Source organism: Megascapheus bottae, chromosome 3, assembly GCF_031878675.1.
Source record: "Megascapheus bottae isolate mThoBot1 chromosome 3, mThoBot2.hap1, whole genome shotgun sequence".
NCBI lineage: Eukaryota > Metazoa > Chordata > Mammalia > Rodentia > Geomyidae > Megascapheus > Megascapheus bottae.
In genome coordinates, this window is record NC_143511.1 from 44,413,224 (window position 1) to 44,439,151 (window position 25,928).

Sequence of the window (25,928 nt, forward strand, 5' to 3'; positions counted from 1 at the left end):
ATATTTGAAGTACCATCGCTTAAGAGAAAACCAGTATTATAGGCTTAATTCATCCACAGGAAAATTACTTTCTAAAAATTCTAGATATCTCTCTGCTCTAGTTTTCGGTTTAAAAGGGCAGGGGAAATAAAACCAATGTTTATTTGTTTATCTCGTTCCTTTAAAAAAAACCTGAACTTTGATTTTCATCTGTTAGTCCAAATATATTCAATAATAGCAACTCTTCATTCAATCTTGTGGCTAGTGAAAATTGCAAAAAAATCCAAGTGCACTGTAATTCATGGAAGTAGAAAGTCAAAGGTGAATCCTATCCTATCATGAATCAAATGATGTTGGGCAGGGAAGTGGCAGGGAAAGGATCCAAAAAAGCTTCCTCCAGTGGGGCGAATGGTTTTGGCTAGAGAAAGCATATTGTTGTGTGTTCAACCCCGAGTGTGGCATGTCACCAAATAAAAAAGAGAAAGAAACAAAGAAAAATGTGTCTTTACCAAATTTGAGACAGGCTCACTCTCCACTGTAGATCTAGAGCTTTCAAGAAAAACTATCAATAACTAAAATAAGATCATTCTTGTTTGTTTCTGAAGAAGAGGAAGAGGAAGAACAAGGAGGAGGAGGAGGAGGAGGAGGAGGAGGAGGAGGAGGAGGAGGAGGAGGAGGAAGAGAAGAAAAAGGCCAAGCCAAGTCTGCCTCCCTAAGAGAATTTGTCATGTTTGCTTGTTCTTACTCTTCTGTTGTTCTGAAAACCAGAAATGAGTTCAGCTTGCACCCCAGGTGGGAAATCAGAGAGGAAAACCTGTGTTAAGTTGAAGTTTGTCACAGTAGGCAGAAGTTGCTTTGCAGCCCAGGCCCATCTCAGGGTGCACTGCTTCACAGCTATACTGTAAAGTGTTTTAAAAAAAAAATCCTCCCACCCACCCCAGAGTATATATATATATGTATAGAAAAAAAAATCCCCTGTCCATCTCTCAGTACACAAAAGGACCTCATCACACTGCAAAAATAGCAGTACCCACTTTGGTCAATAAAACAAACAAAAGAAAAAGCATACATTATTTTTTTTTAAATCTGTGTACTTACCTAGAATAACCAATACAGCTAAAAGCACTACCTACATAGGCAAAAGTTGGTATTGCATAATTCGTATAAATTTGAAACCCCTCCCCCCAAATATTAATTGGAAGATGAAAAACATGAAAAGTTAATAGAAAAAACACCAAAATACTGAAAATATTGCTGGTCGATTACAATTTTTAAGCGGCAACTATACACAGCCATGATATGCTTTATAAATGTGAGATAAAGGTATAACTGTCTAAAAAATCCATGATGTCACACATTTTTCTTCGTCTGGAGTACAAAATATTTTGTCATAAAAATGGTAAAGATTTAAAATGATAATAAATGCAGCAAAACAAGTGTAGTGATGTCACTTTTTGTGTTTTTTTTTCTTTTTTTTCTTTTTTGTTTTTTTCGATTTCAAGGCAAGGCACGTAATGTGGACATTATAACTTCGTGCAAATTAGGATTACTGGAAAGAGTATTTTTTAATTAAAATTTTAAGAGACAGAGGCAAAAATGTGTCTGCCCATGCACACTACGGATCTGTTAATACAAGAAATTTGAACAAGGCTAATGTCTGAAAGCACCATGCAAGTTTTCAGCACCCTGATTCCATGTGTTTTCTCAAGAGTGCGTTTTTATATCCAACGCCCTGGCATTCCCAGTTTGTAAACTGTAAGCTTTACCCTTGTGACATGGATTTGCCTGCCTCTTTGCCTCTAAAATGCAGATTTTATAGAAACTTTTGTACACCCTATGGGTTCTTGATGCAACCAGTAATTTTAAATAAATAAATTCTACCTCCACGGAGGAGGCTGCAGCTAAACCAACATAAGTGCTGTGTTTTCATTCCTTTTTTTTTTTCCTCAAGCACATGATTTGTCTTGATTTAATGCCTTTTTAAAATGCCCTCAAAAACTGAGGGGAAAATAAATTCGCTCAAAATTATTTTAAATTCTTTTTAATCCCCTCAATTTAGAGTCCAAGGGCTAAAGGACTTATAATCATGATTCCCCTTTAGATATAAATTTATAAATTGCACTTGCCTCTGTTAAGTGTTTCTTTTGTGGGGAAAATATTATATTAATTTTTACTGTTGCATGCAGAGATAACACTTTACCTACATAGAGGCATTTCTTCCATACAGCCTTTGTGTTCAAACTGTTTTTTTTCTTTTTTTTCCTTTTTTACTCTTTTTTTCTTTTTTTTCCTTTTTTTTTCTTAAGATTTCAAATTGGGTTACACACTGGAAAAGGCTGGGTTAAGGGCCAAAATTTAATAAATCTGTACTGATAACTAAAGGCTACAGAGATTTTATATATATATATATATATATTTTAACTTTTAGAAATCAGAGTGCTTATAAAATGGCTGGCTCATGGCTCTGTCACCCAGCACCTCTGATGTTGCCTCCTAGCCTTTGTTGGTGAGATAACCAGGAATAGTGATTCCATGCGTAAACAACAAGAAATACTAAACCAATAGAACTAGCTTATCATGCAAATATTAAGGCATCTAGAAAGTCAGTTAAAATATATTGTCATAGAGACAGAACATCTATTTCCCAGCGGACTTCATGTAACAAAGGCTACGTTGCAGGGCTGCGATCTACCATTAGTGAAATATCATCGACCCTTTTGAATGTCATTATAGTTTCACTTTAAGGGAATTAGTGATTGTAAGTGCTGCAATTGCTGGTCTATCATCTTCTTTTCTTCAGTTTCTTTCCTTTCTCCCTTTTTGTTTTGTCCAGTCTTCCTTGTTTCCTTTATATATATATATATATTTTTTAAATTTCTTAAACTATTGTTGTATTTCTTTTTCCCTCAGTTGCTTGTCTCTGCTTGAAGGAAAGGTTCTCCAATTATGTTCAAACCATAATTTTGGACATTTGCCGGTAGGATGGGTGTCCTATTTGACACTTGGAAAGGAACCAAGCTAGCCCAGGTACCAGGACTGTTGAAAGGAGAGGGGTAACAAACAAGAAGAGAAGAAAGAAAAAAAGAAAAACAAAAGTTAAAATTTACAGTAGTATTACAAATAGCAATTCCAGATGTAGCGAATTACTAATACTTTTTACAAAATAAATGGAATAATACAACTTTATCATGACATAATTAGCCAAACTGCACACATTTTATACCTATATATACTATATATGATCTGCTTCTTTCCATGAAAAGTTATATCTACTTGTGATACAGTAAAACCTGGATTAATACACATACATACACAGCTGCTAAACTCTAAGGATATTCTTTCTAAAACATTTGACCCACTTCACTGTAAATATAATAGGGCTTTTATCCAAAGACAAAAGAAAAAGGAAAGCAACAACTTACAATAATTCTAATATACTGTAGCTTAATAGTTATATTATCTAATATATTATAATTTCTCTTTTACTTTTAATTTAAAAGAAATTTGCTGGTAAAGTAAGTTTTAGTTTTTAATCTATTAGTTAAGCAAATTTAAAAAGCATAATGAAATATAACCCCTTTCCTCTCACAAGAGGGAAAATTATATTTTTCAGACAGGCTGTGTATAGTATACAATTTGAAATGTTAATTATCAAAAATATCTTAGAGATTTTTAGTAAAAGAAAAAGACAAAAAGAAATCGTAGAACCAAAATGAGAACTTCCTTATTTTGTTCTTTAAAAATACTTCTTGTCAGAGAACTTTATAGGAGCCCAAAGTTTCCCGTACTTAGCTCTAGAGTTCTTCAGTGGTTAACTTGTTCTCTATAACTTTACTTTCAGATACAACCAAAGTTTTCCTTTCGATTCACATTCCCTTAAATAGGCTGGCAACAGAAGCCTGAGCATTGCCTGATTTCACCACCACCAGCAAAAACACTGTATCTGGGCTGCTCTGAATTAGAGATGTCTGGAAGTGGTGGTGGGGAGGGGTGTTGGAATAAGTAAACAGATGAGATTTCCCGACTCTCCCAAACCTATGTTGAATTTAGGGCTGTTTAAAAACAAAATACAATTGAAAAACAGTTCTCTACTGTGTTCTGGTCTAGTCTCTTATAAAAGAAGAATCATAAGGAGGAAAATAACACTAGATCAACCTACCAGGAAACAATCCCATACTAGGCATTTTGGGTACACCTAATCTGTGTATTGCTTGTTTCAATATTCAACTTGGAATGAATGTCAGCTCCATAACAGCTGCATAAATAATTATGAACTAAGAAAACATCCAACAGACAATTCCATCCCCAATTTAGTTATGAAAACATGAATGGCATAGAAACGTATTTTCAATGTTTTCAGTTTCCTTTATATTATTTCCTTTACTTAGAATAAACTGTAGGTGAGATGGGCATTGTCTTTTTAGCTCTTGATATAGATGCATTCATCTGTTTATGTTGCATTTCCCAAGATACAAAAAGCAATGGTAATATTAATATGCAGTAACAATTTGGGGGGTTAAAAATTAAATATATATAAGTAACTAAATACATAACTTGTTCACTCTGGTGATATCTCTATTTACAAAGTGGTGTATTGCTACATATTTTCTGAGAAAATACTTTAATAGAAAAAAATCAGAATGGTCTGCTCCCTCAGGGGATTTTATGATTAGAGGTCCAACTCTATAATAGCAAAATACTTCTTTCTACTAATGACTTAGTAGAGGACCTAGTACATGAGAGATGCTTAGTAAATTTGGGGGAAAACAAATACATTATTCCAAATAACAATCCATTGTATATTTAAATGTGTGCCCATGATTAATGTAGTTATGGATATATGATTTGGTCTCAATTCAAAAAAATAGATAATTTTGAAATTAAAGATGAGAGATACTGAGCATCAATAAAATGCAGGAAACAAATCACAAACTAAGAGTTATAGTCTCATTATCTGATGGAGACTCATGATTCCGAAGAAGGCATATTTTTTTTAACTGAAATCTTTTTGAAAAAGACTTGGCTATTTTCACACATTTCTATCTTCCCACACACAGCCTCAACAATTATTTCTATGATCTGTAGCACTGATCAGAAACAACATTACATAATATATCAAGAAACTTATTTTCACTCAAACTTGCTTCCACCACTGAACTTCACACAATTACAGCATTTATTACTTCATATTGTACTTATCTGTTATGTGCAATTGTCTTACTTGACTGAAAGGTAAACTCCATGGAGAAAATGACTTAGTCTTATCTATCTTTCTGGAGTTCGGCCATAGCCAATACTATTTCTTAACCATAAAACAAATTACAAAACAGATACCAATAATTTTTAACCTGAAGTAAGAAACACATATGGAAAGCAAAAACACTACATTGATAGGAAAATAAAACAGGTAAAACATTTTATGAAATTAACAAGAATGCCCAAATGAAGAAGCTCAAGAAAGTTACTTAGAAATTCTTAGGGAAATTAATCCTACGCTGATAATTAAAAATAGGGTACGCTTCTTAAAGAACATGCCTACCAATTCACTGAAGACAAGAATCAAAATGTATTTTTCAGTTGCTTATTTATCCAATTCCTTATTACTTATTCTTTACAAAAAAAAACCCAACTCCATAAAAAGTAAATTAATTCTAGTCACAGGAAGGATTCTTGCTGTTGAATGTCTAACAAATTTAATTTAAATGTTTATTTAAACCCTCTAAACCTCCCATACTACATTATGACCATAGCAAAATTGCAATGTGTAATATATTTGTCAATATTGTTTATTAACCTTTGGGGGAAATAAATCTCAAACATTTACACTCTGCAGACCCCATATGCAAGTTTTACAAGTCTCTTCTTGCTAATCTGTAGGTGGAGTTCAGAACCATAATATACACTCTTTACAGCTTTTTTTTTTATTTTTTGGTTTGGCAGTTCCTTTGAAAAAAATCAGCCTAATAGTAGTAATTCATAATCCATAGTAACAATGTAAAGAAAAACATTTAATCAAACAGAATAATGTAGATCATTTCATTAAAAAATATAGCACCTAAAACTTCATATGAAGTAAAAAGGTGCTTTCCACAAATGTGCATACAAATTATGCAAATAATCACATGTATGGATAAAATAAACACACATCTCCCTATATAAATTAGCTCTTTACTAAATAACAAATAAGAAAATAACAATGAGAAAATAACTAAATAGCAGATGATAATTATATGAAATAATCTTATGCTCAGCCCATCAATCTTCATTCTGACTAACGAGAGTTGTTAAAAAGTTACTAAAAGATTTTGAAATATTCACAATCAAATACAGCTGCTTCCAAATGTATCTTCAGCTTACATTTACTTTGTCATTAAATTTTCTATTGTCAAATCGGCTCTCTTGACAAACTAAAGATCAACCTATTTAGAAGTTAAAAGCATACCTTTACAGAACATACTGGCCATAACCAATTTAAAAAAAGAAAGAAAGAAAAAAAGAAAAGAACATACGTACTTTGTGAAAAATCAGGTAGGAAAATTACAAAAGATGGTATCACCTAACACAAAGAAACTCATGCACATGATGTACACAATGAGTTATTTCATTATGAACATAATGTGTAAGAACGAAATAAAAATCCCACAACTAAAGTGTCTCCTATCATGGACTATTTCATATTATTTTCACAAAGTATATGCTGCATCCACCCCCAGAAGAGAAGAGCAAACATATGATTTTTGACCCTCAGATACAATAACAAGTAGGCAATGGGCTTGCATCAATTTACTCTCATCAAGACTACCATGAAAAAAAGCACCTTGTTTCTTCTTGCTATCATTCTTCAACAGTAACAGAGTATGGTATTTCTTGGTTGAGAAACTCACCAAATCATGTCATTTAAAGAACAACTTAAGTTAGAAAGAGACTCAGACTCAGACGTCAAATGGATAGAATTAACACAAAGGAAGAAATGTTGAGCTGAGAAAGACTAAAAGCAAGGTACCATCTGTGACAGTTTACATAGGCTGTCACTTATTTTTTTTTCTCAATGAACTCCTGAAATGGCTATCATTCCACATTTACAGTTAGGGAAACTGTTAGGCACTTTTTTCTTCAGTCTCCCATCTAATAAGTGAATTCTTTCTGAAGTATACAATAAGCATACAAAGTTATGTTACCTTCCTAGGAAGTCAGATGTAGACTCAACTTTAGAAACAACTTAAATCTATCAATCTATCTGTAACAATAAATTTAACATATATAGATCCATATATAATATATGTATATATCTATATAGATGTAGATCTATATGTAGCACATAATATATAGATAGATGTAATAGATATATGTGCATATCTAAGTATATATATGTTATAGTTACAAATAAATGACACAGTTATATACTTATATACACATAGTTATATATATATAGGGATAGATAGATAGATAGATAGATAGATAGATAATTCAGGGCCCCTTGCTTGCTAGGAAGGCATATAACTCCCTCCTGCTCTTTAGCTATTTTTCAGATAGAGACCACACTTAGTACTTAGGCCTTGGACAATGATTTTTTTAATTTATGCCTCTTTCACAGCTGGTATTATAGCCATGAACTATCTTCCCCCAGACCTGGAAAGGATTTTTTTTTTTGCCAGTCATGGGGCTTGAACTCAGACCCTGAGCGCTGTCCTTGAACTTTTCTCAAGGCTAGAGCTCTACCACTTGAGCCTCAGCACCTCTTCCAGCTTTTTTCTATGTATGTGGTACCAAGGAATTGAACCTGGTTCTTCATGCATCCTAGGCAAACACTCTACGACTAGGCCAAACTCCTGGCCCCTGGAAAGGATTTTTTTAACAGAGTTTTCTGAAAGCAAACATACTTGTTTGGGATTTTTTTTGTGGACACACCCAGAAGAAGAGATCTATGTATTAAACATATTGGTCTGGGGAAAGACAATCTGAAATTCTATGGGCTTCTCTCCATTAGAATGAAATACAACTGAGTATTAGAGTAATAATACGAAGACGTTTAAGAGCCAAGAAAATACTTAGTACTTCCTATAAAAGTGATACACCATTACTATATTTTTATCCTTGAGAAACTTCACTAAGTAGTAGGTGTTTTTATGTAAGGTGTAAATTGACTAAGTTTTTCAATGAAAGAAAGATGAACTCTTGAACTGGCCATGTGATTGGATTTTTTTCTAATTATGCATTCTGAGTCTGTGCCTTCACAGCTAAGGTACACTGGTCCTTCAGGTTTTAACTGAATAATCAACTAAGAACCACATGGTGCCAAATAAATATATATGAAATCATCTATTAAATCAGTAAACAAAGTCAAAAACATCACTTCATGTTTTACTCTTAGGTGATTACAACAATAAGAGCACTTAATGATAATAAAATTCCCATATCACTAGTTGGCGTTTATTTGATAATGAATTGGACATTTATATATGTTCTTTTATAAAATGTCAACATACCAATATACTAATACTTTTCAGAGGACTAGTAATACTGCCCTTCAGATATTACAGGCTGCATTTATTAGAAAATATTAAATATTCTTTCAAGAAGCTGAAAGAAACATCAAGCAATGAAACGCAAAGAACTGTATAGATTCATATATACCTATATTGTGAGAATAGGCTTATATTATGATAAAAATAGATAGCTGATGAAAGCAAGCAATGCCTCAGAAAGCAAGAGACAAATAGACACATTACACTTTAAAGAAGTATTTGTGCTTAGCTCCTCTGATGCATACCCTAAACTCTTCCAAAATGGACGATAAGCTCTTTTCCATGTCTGGAAAAAAATCAAACTTAAGTATGTTAATTATTAATTAAGTCAGAAACCATAGTGTCCTGGGTTATATATGTTACATTTGGATAGCTGTTTATTGTAAAAAAAAAAAAAAAAAAAAGGGTACGGATTGTGTCTTGTGAGAAACCCCTCACTTAGACCAGTGAAAAGAATGAGTAACATTTGAGTTAAATCAACTAATGTATTAGAACAAAGGAAATGGTACTCTATAAACATTCTAATAGTGTGGATTATTGACAGGCATTGTTTTATGTCATTGACCTACCTTAAAGCTTCACAACAAACATAGGAAAAGTGTCATGATGCTTAATTTTATAGCAGAGGAAAATAAAGCCAGGAAAAGAATCATTGTGTTCAACTGATATAGCTATGAACTCCAGCAGTGTGATCCTGGCATTTATTTATCCCTGCCCATTTATTTTAGCTGGGCTTATGCCTTTGTGAAAACCACTTGGTATTTATTTATTTATTCATTCATTATTTAGTTTTTGATGGATTTTAATTTATATCTCAACTGAACAATACACACTGAAATTCCAATGCAAGTTTAACTCTTGAGCAAAACTTAGCGTAAGTAACTTTTATTTTTCCAATTCCAGTTACTCTTCAGCTAACTGTAACATGTGCCGTTACTTTATGGATGTACAGATATGAATGGATGTCAATAATTTGGGGTTTCTTTTCAGAAGAAGACAGACAGGGACTGAAATATATAAAGTACTTTACACAGGTCTTGAGCTTCTTCGATTTATTTTCCCCTATTTTAAGGATACTCTTGCCATCTGAATGATTCCATTTGCATGCAAGATGATTTCTAATGATTATTACTATTTGTAATAATCTGTATCAGAAAGCTCCCTAGCTAGCTCTTACCTGATCTGCAAAGTACTCTTGAGGGCTCTCTGGGAAACACCAAATATCATAAACTGCAGGTGGCTCATGGAACAATTCTAACTGCACGCAATAGCACTTCATAGTAATGAAAGAGAAACGTATTTGTTTCTTAACTAAGTAGGTAAATCGCTTTCTTTATTGCTACTCCTTGGGGACCAACAGTTTTGAAAATAGCATATCAAAATGGTAGGCCATCAAACCTCATTAGTTTGGATTCAATTGTTTCAGATGTGTTTTGTTACTGCTGTATGCTGGATTGAGGGTTAACTTTACCCTGTGTGAATGTTAGCATGGCCTGTGCTAGTGAAATATTTAATCTAATGAAGAGCATAAGGCAAGAAAAGCCCTTAAGTATGGAACCGTTGCAACTAAACTACATTACAACTACTAGGCTCTTTTAGTACAAAAGCTCTTATAAAATCCTTTAAGATCCTAAAAGATCCTTTAACAAGGCAATCTATATACTTAAAAGTAACAAAAACGTACTTCCTTTGCATGTTTAAACATAACTTAAAAAAAAAAAACCTCTTCCCCTCAATAGGCCAGATTAAGAAGGTATTTTTAAAAATTATATTTGAATTTTTGTATTTAAAGCTACCAGTTAAAAATGGACAACTGTTATGAAGCCGGCTAATTATAGTTCAATGACAGCACACACACATATATACATGCAGTACATACATATATGTATGTACATATGAATATATAAAATAACTTCTGAAGCCTTGGGCAGTTTTAGCCAATTAAAATATATACTATGATTTTTATCAAGCTCATAGTAGTTACTTTATCTCCCTCCCTCAGCCCATGCTCTGATGCAGGTCAAGCCCCTATGTTGGGCTTCAGCCTTTCTCTAGTCTGTATTCCATTCCACCCCTAGGCTCCTTTTCGAGGCTATTGTAAGTGTGCTTGTTGCTCCTGTTATTTACATAGGTGATTCTTCAACAGCAGACAAAATTCTCTGCAAAACGGATGCTCTAAACTAGTGTCTGTCAGCTGAGAAAAGCACTGCGGGTGTACCAAATTAAATTGAAATATTAAGTTTTCTATAAAAACCCAAAGAGATTCTTCTACAAATGATTTTCCTTTTTTAAAAAAAAACTCAGTATTACTTGCACAATTTTCCCTGCAGAGGACAAAAGTTTTGTATGAGAATTCTGAAGTCTAAAATGACAAAAGATTAAGGGACCAAACACTGTAGAGATTGGGCCTATTACTCTGCTCATACGTGTTAACATCTTTCTCCTCATAAAGCAAAGTGAACAAGGAGAGAGCAATTGTAACTTTCTATAGTTTCTGAAAACATTTGTGTTCAATTTCCTGAACTTCAATGGGCTTTTGCCTTTTATGTTTGTTATTATATTTATTCATACATAGGCTCATGATTGAAATCGGACAAAAAACTTCACAGTACACCCAGCAAACAGGATCCAAAAAAGTAAATAGTAAGTGGTGCTATGGCCGAGGAAGGAGTTGGGTTTCTTATGGACCTAATGCATATGCAAACATGGTGCTTTCAATAAAGTAGGGTAGATGTTTAATACCCCCCCCCCCCCGTGAAGGGTTAATCAGCAAGGTTTACATCTGGGAATGTTCTGAATCATGCTCCTCCCTCTTCAGTAGTGCTGCCAAAAATCATCTGACAGGAAACGTAAGATTAAGTTTGTCCTACCTAAGCGAACAAAGAGTGCTCTGAACAGGCCACCGGTTTACTGCAGAGCGGGAACTTTTCTAATCCTGCTGGAATCTGCCGTGCTGCTCAGAAAATATCACAAAAAAAAAAAAGAAAGAAAAGAAAAGAAAAGTTGTTTTCTTTCCTCTAACATCTTGTCCTTGGATCATCTCGGTTTGGTCTCACTGCTGATCCTGCTGCTTCTCCCATAAAGGTTAACTTAAAGCTCCAAACATAATCATGTGGAAAATGGACATTATTGATTCCTATGGCCCATTGTTCCCCCATCCTAAGTCCCTGAAGTTCAAGTTCAATCTGGAATTACATCATGTCTGGTTTCTCCTGGTAACCAGACGGCTTGAGACGTGACCACAGCTACAGAAAAAACAAACAGCCTTCTTCACGCTTCGGCTCCCCTATCGATTCAAACGTAAACTTTTTTCTTTCTCTCAAGTATGCTTCAAGTATGGAGCATGGTTAATTTAGAGATTAAGTTCCAAATTAGATTATCTAATGGCATCTTAATGGATTGCTGACCCATTTCCTGTGGGATGGCAGCATGCAGGTCTGGCTGGAATACAATTAATTTTTTAGGAAGTGTTCTGAAGAGTTTGCCTAGATAGAAAGGAAATGTCGTGTTGTACAAATCTTTCTTTGTAAATGGAGATAGTTAGGCAAAAAAATACAACCACTCCTAATATATTTTTCAACAGCCAGATCACAGAGATTGTGTGTATTGGTGAAAACCATATCTAGTTCTTTCAAACAATGGTCATGTTTTTAACTTTACTGTCATAACAGGTGCAAATAATTTTGATGCAACTGGAGAGCAATTCTTTTCAAGAGAATGTTCCAGTACAAAGAGCAACACTAGCTAGCTGCCCTGTTACTAAACAATGGTCATGTGCAATTTTGGCTTTTGCAATTCTCTACCTTGAACCAAAGATTCTTTCATTCCTCTCCCTTATCAGCATTGAACCGAGTCCCAGAGTGGTGCTAGGGGATCAGAATGGTGTATAAAAAGTTGAGCATTCTGAACACACGTTAGAGCTAACAGCTGAAAAGGAAATTCAGCACTCTGAGAAAAAAGCTCCCCCCAGCAACTCCGGGAACAACCCAGCTGTTGTACTATAGTTATGTGTCAAGATAACAAACTGAGAGCAGGAAATGCTAACCTAGTGAATTCACAGGGATGATCTAAGTCGAACACTGAAAAAAAAGTTAACTCTTAAGTTCACTTAAGAACAAGACACTACTTCCCTTACAAAATACCTGTGGATACACTCGCATACTTACAAACATACACACACACATATAGTATATATACAACATAATGTTTATAAGTCAATATGGAAAATTGATTCTTAAGTCTTTCAGAAGCAAACATTTTACAAAGCTAATGGGCAGAACAAGGAAAAATGGTCAATGGTGGAGGGCAATGTTATGCAAATAGTTCCATGCATGAAATGAATGCTATTACTTTTTTTGGGGGGGGAGGCTTCCTCTCCTGGCCAAACACATCCAAATAACCTTTACTGGCTGCTAAATTTCTCCTGGGAAATCAAGCAACTCTCTAGAATAGCAGTAATAAACGACAATTTCTTACAAAAACACGTGTAAAGTAAGTACAGAATGAAGTATTCAACTCCTAGAAAGGAACTGCTCACACATGTAACATGAAAATAGCTGATAAAAGTCTCTTTGGTGCCATTCAGTTATGGCATCCGCAGGAACACAAAAATCCTTCCAATTATTTCAGTAAAATCTTCATTTATTCATTATTTCAGAGGCTGAGCAAATGGTTTGTGTAAACATATCCTTCAGTAACACGCGCATGTTTATTTTAGCCATCTGAAGGCTTCTTCTATGTTTATATAAGTCTTCAGACACATACAACCGCTCACTTGTGGCTTTGCTTTGCATTTTCTTGAAAGGGGTGAAGGGAGAGAAGGGAAAATGAAACAATAAATCCTGTTTCTCTTTTGCATAAAGCACTCCCTTCCAATGTTTTAAAATAACTATGTTTATGTTATTTTTGGATTGTTCTTCAGCTTTCTTTTTTCATTCAATTACATTGTGCTTCCATAGTTGATAGTATAAGCATGGGCCTGGCTATCATTGTAAGAAAGAAAGGCAGTGTACAAGGAGCTGTTCTACGTGTTTACGCTCACATAACTTGCATGTGCAAACACAATGTGATCTGTCCACACAAGAGGACAAAGCACAAACACAAAAGTAACCAGTTTAAACAATCCATCACCTGTTACTATCCTGAATCTGAACGCACGCTGACTGAAGAAGCCAGAGTTTCAACATTTCATTCTGGGTTAACTTAATTGCACTAACATCATTTTTCTTGGGCAGAAAACTTCACTTTCTCCAGGTGCAAATAACTCCATAGTTCATATATAACCATAGGTGGAGAAGAAAAGCAGGGAGAGAGAAAGCCAGACCCGATTGTAAAATAATGATTCTGTGACAGCTTTCCAAAGGAGTCAGTTTGGGTTCCTAGAGTGTGTCTATCTGCCATGCTGGGGTGGTGAGGAAGGAAGAGGTCTCCAAGCCTTCACTACAGTACTTGCACAGCTTCCCTGGGCCTTGCCATCTTTAATCCAGAACAAGGCGCACCATTTGACATGGAACCCCTTTCGAAGACAATTGGCACAACGCAGAAAAGAAGGCAACCACGGGCCAGTGAGACAGTGACAGACCACCAAGCATCCAAATAAGGCCAAACTAAAACATCCATTTTGTTTTGCACTTCTCTAACTACGAAGTCTCCAGGGATTGTCTTTTGCTAGGAACAAAAAGCAAACACCAACACAAAAATATCCTGTGAATTTTTCTTTATTCCATCATGTGAAAAGTAAATTCTCTAGTTTTCTGGCTGAACAAATAGGTTCCAATTATTGAGATTAAAGCTGGAGACTTTAGATGTATATGGTCTGCCTTAAAAGAGGCAAGGCTACAGTTAGGATTTCCCTTTCCCTTGTTATATTGAGAAAAGAAGGCCAAGTTTTAAAAAAAACTATGGGCACAAACCATAAATTATGCATGAAGCCACTGAATCACAGACATGGCGTACTTGTGTCATAAAATATGTACTCTGTGTCCGTGGTAAAGCAAACCATTGTCTCAAATATATTTCTTCTGAACTCTGCATTTGTGGGATTTAAAGCTCTGTGGATCTGTGTTACAGAGTTTAGGATAGTCTAACTGAGGCTCAAGAAATCCCTGAAGAATGTATGGACTCCATATGGGCACCACTAACTAAGTATCTTTAAGTCATGCTTCAGAGGGTAGAAACAAACTCCAAGTTATCTTTTAAAGCATTTTATCAGTCATTAAGGCCATTCTACATATTACTCTGTACTTATCTAAGGAACAATTACTATTTCTGAGAGGAAAGAACAAAAAGGAAATAATAAATTCTGATTTTCTTTTTTTTCTCATTTATTCTATGACCTAAGACTGACTGTTATATCAGTTTTCTTGCCAGCAAGGGAATCTGTAACAGGAACAATACTTTCCTAAGAATAGTGTTAGCCAGGCATCACCGGACTTTACTACAATGTGGTGATTCACTGGCCACTACTAATTTCTGATTCCAAAAATTACTAGGAGCTGGGTGAAGTTACATCTTAGTACACTTCTTTTGGCTCTTGCCTATCCCAGCTATTGGAAAGCAGAGATTGAAGAGGATCCAAGTGTGAAGCTAGAATGGGGTATGGGCTGTTGGAGAGGGAATTGAGGATATCTCTACCTCAGCCCCAAGAAAAACTGGGTGTGGAAGTGTCTGCCTGTCATCCTGTCTACATGGAAAGCATAAATAGGAGGATTGCTGTCCAGGCTAGCCAGTGCAAGAAAGACCCTGTTCAAAAGTAATTAATGCAAACAAGGCTGAGGGTATGGCTTAAGGGGCAGTGGCACTTAAGTAGCAAACCCCTGAGTTTCAAATCCCTGTACCACCATGACACACACACACACACACACACACACACACACACACACACACACACACACACAAGGGGCTTATTAATTCAGACTCTTAAAACACTTTCTCTTAACTTAATTGGTACCAGTCATCAAGACTATTCAAACAGGATTCTAACATTTAAAGGAGAAACAATACAAACTTCTTGGGAGAAAAAAAAAGTCACAGTAAGTAAAAATGGATCTGCTTTTAAAGCTCATGCTATATCATTCTTCTAAAAGAGGAAGTGTCATTCAGTCATCATGAAGATCTCAATGGAAGTCATTAAATTTTAAAGAACCTGAATTACTTTCTTGGTTCTTAACCTGAGTAAAAGACATTTCACTAATTTGACTTGGCAGTTTCTATCCTTTTTCCAACAAAAATCTCACTTCCACAGATACTGTCAATAAAGCAACAAGGTCAGTCCTAGCAGCGATAAAGTTCCCTTGGTGAACTCATCGGACTACCTTACTCTCTTCTGCAAGTTGTTATCTCTTCTGTATGACTATACCATACATTTTAACTAATTTTAAGTATTCAACAAAACTAACTGGTTTTGAGATAATACATCCTACGCTACCTACAACTACATATTCTCTGAAACCAGTATGTGAGATAACATTAAAACTGCTTCTGAATATGAAGCCTTTGAATCACTTTCCTAGCCAAACAAATGAAATCTATCTTCTATGCATCATATCAGCACACAAAACAGAAACAAAAACACTATTTAAGCAAAAGTCCTTCTGGGAAGGCTCCCTTGCCAGAATTTATGGGTAGTGCCAGTAAAAAATGGCTAAATTGTCTAACTCGAAATTTTTCTTCTAGTCTTCTCCTCTGACAAGAATAAATGAAGAGTAAGTAAAACAACTCAGAATTAGCACAAAAGAGTGGAAATAAGAAAGATGTATAATGTAAAAATAATAATAATAATGCTTTCTCCTTGGACAGCTAAAAAGGGCTGCCTAAGGCAGTGATTTTAGTCTCTTCCCCTCCTTAGATCCTGTAATCTAAATAACAACTCCCCCCTCCCCCACCAAGAATTTTATAAGTTGAATCACACATTTCACAATATTAAAAAATTTCAATGATTAATTTGCATAATGCTTTAAGTCCCAAATTAATTTGATGTTGCACTTAATAAGCAATAAAGGAGTGGGGGAAGGGAAAAGGAGTAGGACAGCCAAAACAACTAAATTTTAACATATATTTTCTGTAACACTAATTAAACACAAATACTATAGGTCATGTAATTTTTAGGTGTAAGTGTAGGGTTGGAAATAATTAAAATGTTACCTTTGCCAAGTAATTCCCAATGTATCCTCACTGGTACTGGGGTATAAATGCCTGCCGTTTTGATTCATGGTCCAGTCACAAATCCTCAGCTGTCAATTGAAACCTAGCAGTCAGATATGGATCGAGCAGTACTACAGATTTTAGTATTTAAATGAACACATGCAAAGTAGTATTGTATATGGCATTAACCTTACTTCCCCAAGAGGCAACTTAAATTAAAAAAAAAAAAAGCAAAAGAAAATCTTATTCTGAAAAGCAAAATTCTTGGACTTTTTTTTTCTTAGAAAAAAGTTACTACAATATGCTTCTCCATTAATTAAAGCATACAGAGAAACAAGTGTTTAGAACATAACAATTAGCCATTATTAGAATACAAATTGAGCTGAAATAAAAGCAAACACGTTAATGTTCAATAGAGATATATTTTAGAAAGAAAATAAAAATGCTTTTGTTTTATGCAACATACCAAATAATCTGCACTGTGTAAAATAATCAATAACTTTAAGCATGCAGTTGGCAAAACAGAAGACATGCAGTTTAGAGGAGGAGGCCCCACCCCGCAGATATTCGCCCTAACTGAGATATGGAAGCGTCCATGTAGTCAGTCACTAAGTGTGTTTTGCTTGAAGTGGCCTTGTTTGGAAAGGCTGCTAAGAATTTTTACCTTGATTTTAAATTCAGAAGGATCGCATCTGAGCGACTTCGCTAGTCTGAAGAAAGTAAAGGAATACATTGAATACAAGCTGAAACAAATTCTTCCCAGAGCTCCAGGAGCATCAGCTCTCTACCCTTCAGAGATCCTTTGGGTAACCCTATCCAGCTAGCTCTGTTTGGTTAACAGCTGCTCTACAGTGCTAGCAGATTTATTGAAAAGATATATTGCTTATTTTTACGCTTAAGAAAGTAAACTTATCTGGCTTGGGGTGGGGGAAACACACTAGAAAATCATGGTTTTTAACCTTTAGAGAGCCAGGCTATAAATTAACTGCATCCTGCACTGAAATTTACTCGCCCTGAAATCCACTGCTGCTCTGCAATTGAGAACTTTTAGATGATGACTAGAGCCAAGATGACTGTAAACTTAGGATAAACTGTTCTAATCTATTCTGATAACATTATGGGCAAAAAATGTTAGCCATTGAGAATCTTTGTTTTTCCTCTTGGATTCAGGTTTCTTTACACTCTAAGTAACAGTGGCACTGGAGTTTTAGAATGATAGTTTTCCTACAAAAAATACAATATATAGTTGCCAAAAATATGTTTTTATTATATTGATGTTTCAGTAAATGTGATTTTACAAGTTAATAATCTGGGGGAAAATCTCTTTATGTAGGTAGATAGGTATGATAGATAGATAGATAGATAGATAGATAGATAGATAGATAGATAGATAGATAGATAGATATAGAAGTAGGGATTGATGGATTTGTAGTTTCTGTTCGGGATATATATCAGTTGGAAGTCACAGGTAAACAAACAAAACAGATCAGGAAGAAAAATAGCTATTAAAAACATAGTATAACAGAAGACCATTTGCTCACTTAATATAGATTCTTAGATTTTTTTTCCCTTCTTTCCTTCTATCTCCCCCACTCCACCCTCTGACATATACACTTTGAAGATGACAAGGTCTTTCTATATAGCCCAGGCTAGCCTGGAATTACAGATCTTCTAGAGCTAGCTTCCAGAATTCTGGGATTTAAAGCATGCACCACAATAATAGGCCCAAGATTATTCAGTTCTTAAAAGAGGTCACATAATCAGAATTTCAAATGTGATAGGGTAAATTGCTTGTGTGTGTATGTGTGTACATCTGGTCTTGGAACTTGAACTCAGTGCCTGGACACTGTTCCTTAGCTTAGATACTCAAGGGTGGTACTTTACCACTTAAACCACAGCTCTGCTTCCAGCTTTTTGGTGGTTAATTAGAGACAGGAGTCTCAAGAACTTTTTTGCACAATCCTCCCATCTCAGCCCCCTGCCTTAGGATTACAGGTGAGAGTCATTCATGCCCAAATTACTTGTTTTGAATAAGAACAGAGTAAGCCAGTTGTGCATTTGAAAACATGGGTTTTAAAAGGCTTATGAAAATCTAAAGGCTGTTTAAGGAACTAGATGGTGTGTAGATTACCTTAGGAAGCCCTTACTTGATTAGGTTCATAGCAATGAAAATGTTCATTCTCAATCCATTAAGCACTCCCAAGAAGAGAACAGCATATGCAGGAAGTGGCACCTCTTACTTCTATTAATTATTAGATACAGGCTATTTTCTATGAAGTTCTTTCTCTCGGACTGGAGTTCTCCAGAACTGGATACACTTAAACTAGGGGATCCTGAGTGGCATTCCCTGGTGCACTGCCCTGCAGAAACAGTCTCCCTGGAGAAATGCTTATGTCAGTTGAATTTTTTTTTTTTTTTTTTTTTTTTTGCCAGTCCTGGGCTTGAGCTCAGGGCCTGAGCATGTCTTTGGACTTTCTTAAGGCTAGAGCTCTACCATTTGAGCCTCAGCACCACGTCCAGCTTTTTTCTATGTATGTGGTACCGAGGAATTGAACCTGGGTCTTCGTGCATGCTAGGCAAGCACTCTACCACTAGGCCAAATGCCTAGTTGCTCATGTTTTGTTTGTTTAAGCAATCCTAAAAATGTCAAGTGGGTTACTTTTTATCACCTGTTGATCATTTAAAATGGACATATATTTGAACTTTTTTAATTACCTCAAAAGGGGTTGCTATTCATATATATATACATGAGTATATATCTGCATATATGCATGAAATACACCCTCCCTCACAGAAAAATATTCAAGACATACGAAGTATTTAATAAATGTATTTAGCAATGATTTAACTTCAAAGAAGTTGGCAGGATAGTGTTATAAAAATCTCATTTACTAGAGATGCAAAATATAACTTAAAATTACTTGTCTATTCAAACTATCACTAAAAATTAAAATGTTTTCAGAAGTATCTCAGTAGACATGTTTGTACTTGCTTTTAAAGAAGTTACTTGAGCAAGAGGCTTTCTATATTTTCTTTATATTAATAAACTTCTCACTACATAAAGCAGCTGTTAAGTTAGCCAACCACATGATACAGGGAAATTTTAAAACAATAGCATATACAGGAGAAAGTAAATAATTAAAATAAGAATTATCTAGTTATCAAATATATCCATGATGATGGTTTTTTTTTTTTAAAAATAGGGTTTCTAGAAATCTTATTTAACTAAGATAGTTCAAGATCAAGCAAACTTTGAACTGAAGAATTAACATTAAGTGTATTAAAATTTCTTTGGGAGTCATGTTGAATACTTTTCTATTAAAATTAAGTGTACTTAATGAAAATAATTTAAAAATATGGTTAGAACAGTATATACCAGAAATTCAAATACTTGGGAAGCAGAGGAAGCAGATCTGCCTGCCTCCCTCCCAAATTAGTTTTTTAATTCATAAATATTTTAAATAATTAATTTCTTTTTAGTTTAAAGTTACGAGTTCTTAGATTATGTCCTAGAAGAGGATCAAGTGTTAAATAGTTTTGCTGTCAATTCTTATTTTTAATTCAATTATTGGCACATAAATACATGCCCTTCATTTATATATTTATATATTTACCACTGCACAAAGCTTCAATAGAACTAATGATTGTTCCTATTTTCACTTAAAAACATAGGAAGTGGCTTCTTTTCTCATAGAAATAAAAGCTAAAACATCAAGTGCACGTTATTTGGAAAGTTAATTACTTTTCTAATATAGATTCTAAGTCAGACTTGATAATGTGTATATTATGAGACTACATGTTCATAAAATTATTATAACCCTTGTTCATAAAATTATTATAACCCTTTCTATGTCCTTTGTGAACAGGAAGTGAGATTGTCTAATACTAAGAAAGAAGTAATGGCAGAGTGTTCACTGCATATTTTCTTAGGATGAGGGCTCTGTCACTTCTCTACAAGGAGGATCGTGTTCCTGGAACAACTCAAAATGAGACTGTGTCAGAAAAGCAAGGCTTGGCAATATCATGTTTCTCTCAGAAATCTGCATGAGGGAAGTACCTAAGATAAACTACACTCCAATAATTATGTATCTGACAGTCATAAAGAATCAATAGTGCTGGTAATTTCAGAATAAGAGCTTGTACACTCAAAAGAGGGCCCTTCAACGTTCTTAATGGGAGCTTTGGTTAAATGCATAGCAATTAGCTTTGGGAACAAAAGAAAGAAGGTAAGCAAAATGTTCTGCTCTGCCAGGCTCAGCAAAAGGCTGATGTACAACAGTCTCTCATGATGACAACTCTCAACTGAACCAATAAACCATTAAACTGTAACCAGAATAATCAACATGGGCAAATTTACTTTTTCACTTTTTTTTTCTTTGTAGGTTTACAATGACCCTCAGGAGATTATCCTGAAATGTATGTTTTATGTTCTTCTGAGTGTTTTTCTTTCTCTAGAGGCCTGAAGGAAACAGATTTTTTAGGGGATGGGGTTTTTTTTGAGGGGGTTAAAAAGATTAACACCTCAACATTCATATTCATTTAATGGTTCGTTTAATGGAGTTTTATTTTATTGCTGTTATTAATTATCAGCTATGGAACAAATAAAATGGCCTCTGAATAAATAGTATATAACTTGCTGAAGAAGCAAAATAATCATGATGAAATTAACCAAAGAGAGAGACAGAGACAGAGAAAAACTTCTACTATTTTCTGACATTTCTTGACATTTAATTTAATTAAGAAAAAGTTCAATTAGCGTGGTTCAGGAGCTTAAGAAACATTATTGACCATAAGTCATATACTCATATTAGAAAATAAAATATTTTTCCAATGTACCTATCATGAACTTGTAAGCTTTAAGATTTAAAGAGATGTTGGAGACAAGGCAATTTAATTCTTTATTTTAATTCCCAAGATAAGGATCCAGAAGAACAAGGTTTAACACCTTGTCCAACAACACAATGTCCCGACAAACTGATTGCTAATCCCAAGTTCTCCGCAACTAGGTTCCTTGTCATTGTTGCTTTCTTATCCTATTTCTTTTTTAAAAAGAATTGTATTTTATTGTTGGGGTAATATATACAGGGGTTACAGTTACATTCGTTAGGTAGTGGGTATATGATACCTCAAACCTTGATATCCCTTCTCTTGTTTTTTATCTTATTTCTCATGGATAGCTGAAGAATATTTAAAGATGAAATACCTATGCATATTTCTTTCAGAATGGTTAAGTACTTTCAGGAATAATTCTACCTTCTGTTTTTGTTGTTTGAAATGTCATGCTATATTTTCATATTGATTAGAATAATATATCTGTATTTTAGCCTTCCAAAATTAGAAAAGGTATGCGAACAAATGAATAAATGATAGAATATATTTTTAATTTAAGAGCAAGCCAACAAGCTAGATATTTCCATTATTTTTGGCTGAAACTTCCTTTAAATATGCTTCCTTTCAAGTCAGCATACGTGAAAACTGACCTCTTACCATTTACATACCTACCCAAAAGTCATGTGATAGGGTTTTACATCAAGCTGTCAATTATGATAAAAGACACAATAAGAATAGCCCCAGTGTTGATAGCCTGCTTCCTGACTTGATTGAATAGTTTGCTGACAGTCCACTTGTGTCCTTCCCATTTCTTGCCTCATTAATAAATGCCTAATTTTTCCAGCAGTTTTAATGTGTCAAACTTCAGCTTTGTCATTTCCAGAAATGCTATAAAGAGATCTCAACGAATACCTCAGTTAGTAAAAAGAAGAGAAGAAAGAAAAGAAAGAAAGAAAGAAAGAAAGAAAGAAAGGAAGGAAGGAAGGAAGGAAGGAAGGAAGAAAGAAAGAAAGGAAGGAAGGAAGGAAGGAAGGAAGGAAGGGGGGGCAATTTCTTTAAAGGTTATTTCTGTGTAACAGACACTTTCCGTGTAATAGTTTTTGAAACTCTAATTTCAAATTCGATGTAGTATTGAAAATATTTTGATATAACCTAGCTCAGTAACTGAACTTGAAATAATAGCATTACACAGTCATGCAAGCAGTATAACATGCTGAAGCAGAGCACCAATGAAATCCATGCAATTGTCACAAGGACCTGATGCTGTCAGGCTACTCATTCAATAGCTCTAGTCATAGGTAGCATGTACATATAGTCAGGAGATCACCATTCTGAACTAGTAAAAATGTCTTATTACTTACAAACTAGACCTTATTTATTACTTTTGTTTCATGGGCACTTGTTCTGCCTAAAATCTCGAATGTCTATCAAACATTCATGTGTACCTTGATGGCCATATTGAATGCTGATCTTTTACTTCTCAACAAGAACCTTATTTATGGTGAATTCCTATTTATAATTTGCAATAAAAAATGTCTAAAAATGTTGCATTGACATGTGATAGCAGAGATTTATCCTTAATATGACCTTATACTCAATTGTAATCGTGATGGTCAAACTCACTCTGTCTTCTTTAAATTGATAAAATTTCTAGGATACCAAATAAAGGCCTCACATTAGTAAACTTATTATGAGGTGCAAATTTAAGTCAGATGCCTCATATTACCCATTAATATTAAAAATGTTAGACTAGATTGATTTCTAATTTATAAGCAACATCCAATATTTTGCTAAGTAATTTCATTTTCTCAGAGAGATAAAATAGTAGTAAAGAAACTACTGTCTATAGTAAGAATATGCAAACTGTGTTTATAAAGTTGAAAATAGGGAAGGAAACAATGTATTTTACTGAATTTCTATGAATGTCAGAGGTATATTCCACACTTCTAAAAACATTCCAAATTACAATAAAACCTTTCTTAGTAGAATCTAAGAGAATTCAGTTGGTCAAAGCAAGACCCAAGAGTTTTTCATGCCACCAATTATTTTCTAATAGAAAAATTTTAAGAAAAACTAAAATTCTAATTTAAATTCTGCTTTTAAGAATTGTTTTCCCAACATGTCAACATTAAATGCAATAATGCCAATAATTCCCAAGACTGACATGTTCCAATCTTTTTTTTTTTTTTGCCAGTCCTGGGCATTGAACTCAAGGCTTGGGCACTGTCCTTGGACTTTCTCAAGTCTAGAAATCTACTACTTGAGCCACAGCACCATTTCTGGCTTTTTTCTATGTATGCGGTACCGAGGAATCAAACCGGGGTCTTCGTGCACGCTAGGTAAGCACTCTACCACTAGGCTAAACTCCCAGTCCTACGTTCCAAATCTGGAACCCCATTCAGGATTGTGTTCAAAGATAAAGAGAAACTCTAAAGGCAAGTCCTGATTAGCTGGCATGAGCTGGCTACTTTGACTAATTAGAAAGGATTACTTTTAATGGCAAGTTATCAACTGGTTTACATGAATTTTTGAAAATATTCTTCATAACTGTGATTTTACTTTTTAGATTCAAATGAGGCATCACAGTTGTAATGAGAATGAATTCCAATGTCAAACTAAGCTAGTTAGTGTTCAAGACAGTTAAAGGCCTGTACTGATCCTTAAAAATTGAAAAAAAAAACCATAAATTGTATAATTACAACTACATGTATCAAGTGTGAAAGCATATGTACATATACTATTCAGATGTTATTCATTTTTTTTAGATCATCATCATATTATTCATATAGGTAAAGGGCAAGATGATATTCTCCATGTCAGTTTAGGAATAACAAATATACTTGTGTGCTAAAAATGTCTGTATGGAAATTCTACTGTCTTATAATTTCGTGAAAAGCTTGGTCAAAGAGAGTAAAAATTATTCAATAATTTAAAATGTATTTAAACTCCAATTTATGTAGGCAATATTAAAGTTCTTTTGTTTAAAAAAGCACTCAACAATCCACATCAATACTTTTCATAACCTAAAGGAATAAATCATTATAAAGCAACCTCCATGAACTGAAGAATGTACCTGGTAATGATATTTATTTTTCAGGGGTCATGTATATTAAAGGTTACAGGGAATGTTTAAAAGAACACTCTCAAAAGAAAACCATTGCCTCTCTAATTCTGAATTTATCCTAGCTAATATAAAATGATTGATTACCTTTATTTCATGTACCCCTTGATTTTCCTTTTCATTCATCATTGAATGCTTTAAACCAAATGCATTTAGAACCTGCCGTTAGAAGAGTGGTCTCTTTTAAATCTTTGTAAAGTAATGAAAGGGCACAGTAAATCAATCTCGTTTGTGCTGTAGGAAAGAATAACCCTTACTCTACTGAGTCATTCCAACTATTTCTTTCTTTCCATATCTAGAGGAGAAACATAAAACTTCATCTCGACTAGTCTTAAAATGTAAAAGGTAAAATAAAATTTTAATTAGAATCTTAGTTTATATATATAATACATATACACACATATACACACAATAAGCTATGCATTTATATTTTCTGCAGATGTTAGAATTGCAGTTCATTATAAATTTGGAACACTGGGCTTCTTCAAATGAAAAAGTGGTACTAGCCTTATTCATTATACAGAAGAAAGAAGACAAATGATCTACCTGTATGGTATTTTAGTATCTTAATTGTAAAGAATACATAGACTTCTCTTCCAAGACCAGTATGCATTATGTATTCCATAAATATCAACTGCATTTAACTGAAAATATATGCAATCATACCCTAATATACTCACTTAACACTGTCCACTTAAATAACAAGTGGCAATCCTTGATTTAAAGTTTGCAGTATAGAATTCATATGTATTTTTCTAATCAAAATGTGCCCGGATCTCTTTTTTTTTCTTTTTATTCGTGGGTCATGGGGCTTGAACTCTGGGCCTGGGCTCTGTCCCTGAGCTCTTAAGATCAAGGCTACTCCTTACCACTGGGCCTGGGCATTGTCCTTGAGCTCCTCAGCTCAACGCTACCATACTACTATTCCTGGAGCCTCGGCCTCACATCCCATTTTCTAGTGGTTAATTGGAGATAAGAGTCTTTAGGGCCCAGGTTGGCTTTTAACAGCAATCCTCAGATCTCAACTTTCTGAGTAGCTAGGATTACAAGCGTGATCCACCGCAGCAGCCTGCCCAGTTCTCTTATCTAAAAGAAAAACTCATATTTCACAATGCTTCCTAAGTTTCCTTAATTTATCTTTAGATCTATGAGAGAAGTAACTTTTATGTTAATGAATTTTTGTAATCATAATTATATGAAGCTCCAATATTAGTCACAGTAGTAAAAAATAAATATTGCCCTGGCTTAGGACATTTGGGAAAGAGGAAGATTGAGCCCACATACAGGGGATTGGAATATTATAATATGTTATTTAACACTTTAGTGTTAAA

General features: G+C 34.4%; 1 protein-coding gene across 8 annotated transcripts in view; it reads right to left on the minus strand.

Annotated features, from left to right (window-relative positions):
- The window catches only part of Nfib (nuclear factor I B), a 226,725-nt gene that overhangs the window by 3,689 nt on the left and 197,108 nt on the right, over window positions 1-25,928 (minus strand). For 6 of the 8 annotated variants that reach the window (XM_090330010.1, XM_090330005.1, XM_090330006.1 and 3 more), the window contains 2 exons: window positions 16,647-16,735; window positions 1-3,015 (listed from right to left, as the gene is read on the minus strand). The exon at window positions 1-3,015 is cut by the window's left edge and continues 3,689 nt beyond it. In XM_090330010.1, the coding sequence (XP_090186136.1) occupies window positions 2,886-3,015; window positions 16,647-16,735 (219 nt within the window). In that variant the 3' untranslated portion in view covers window positions 1-2,885. Of the gene's footprint in view, window positions 3,016-11,374; window positions 11,458-16,646; window positions 16,736-25,928 lie in introns of all 8 variants that reach the window. The other 2 variants (XM_090330008.1, XM_090330009.1) reach the window with 2 other exon arrangements.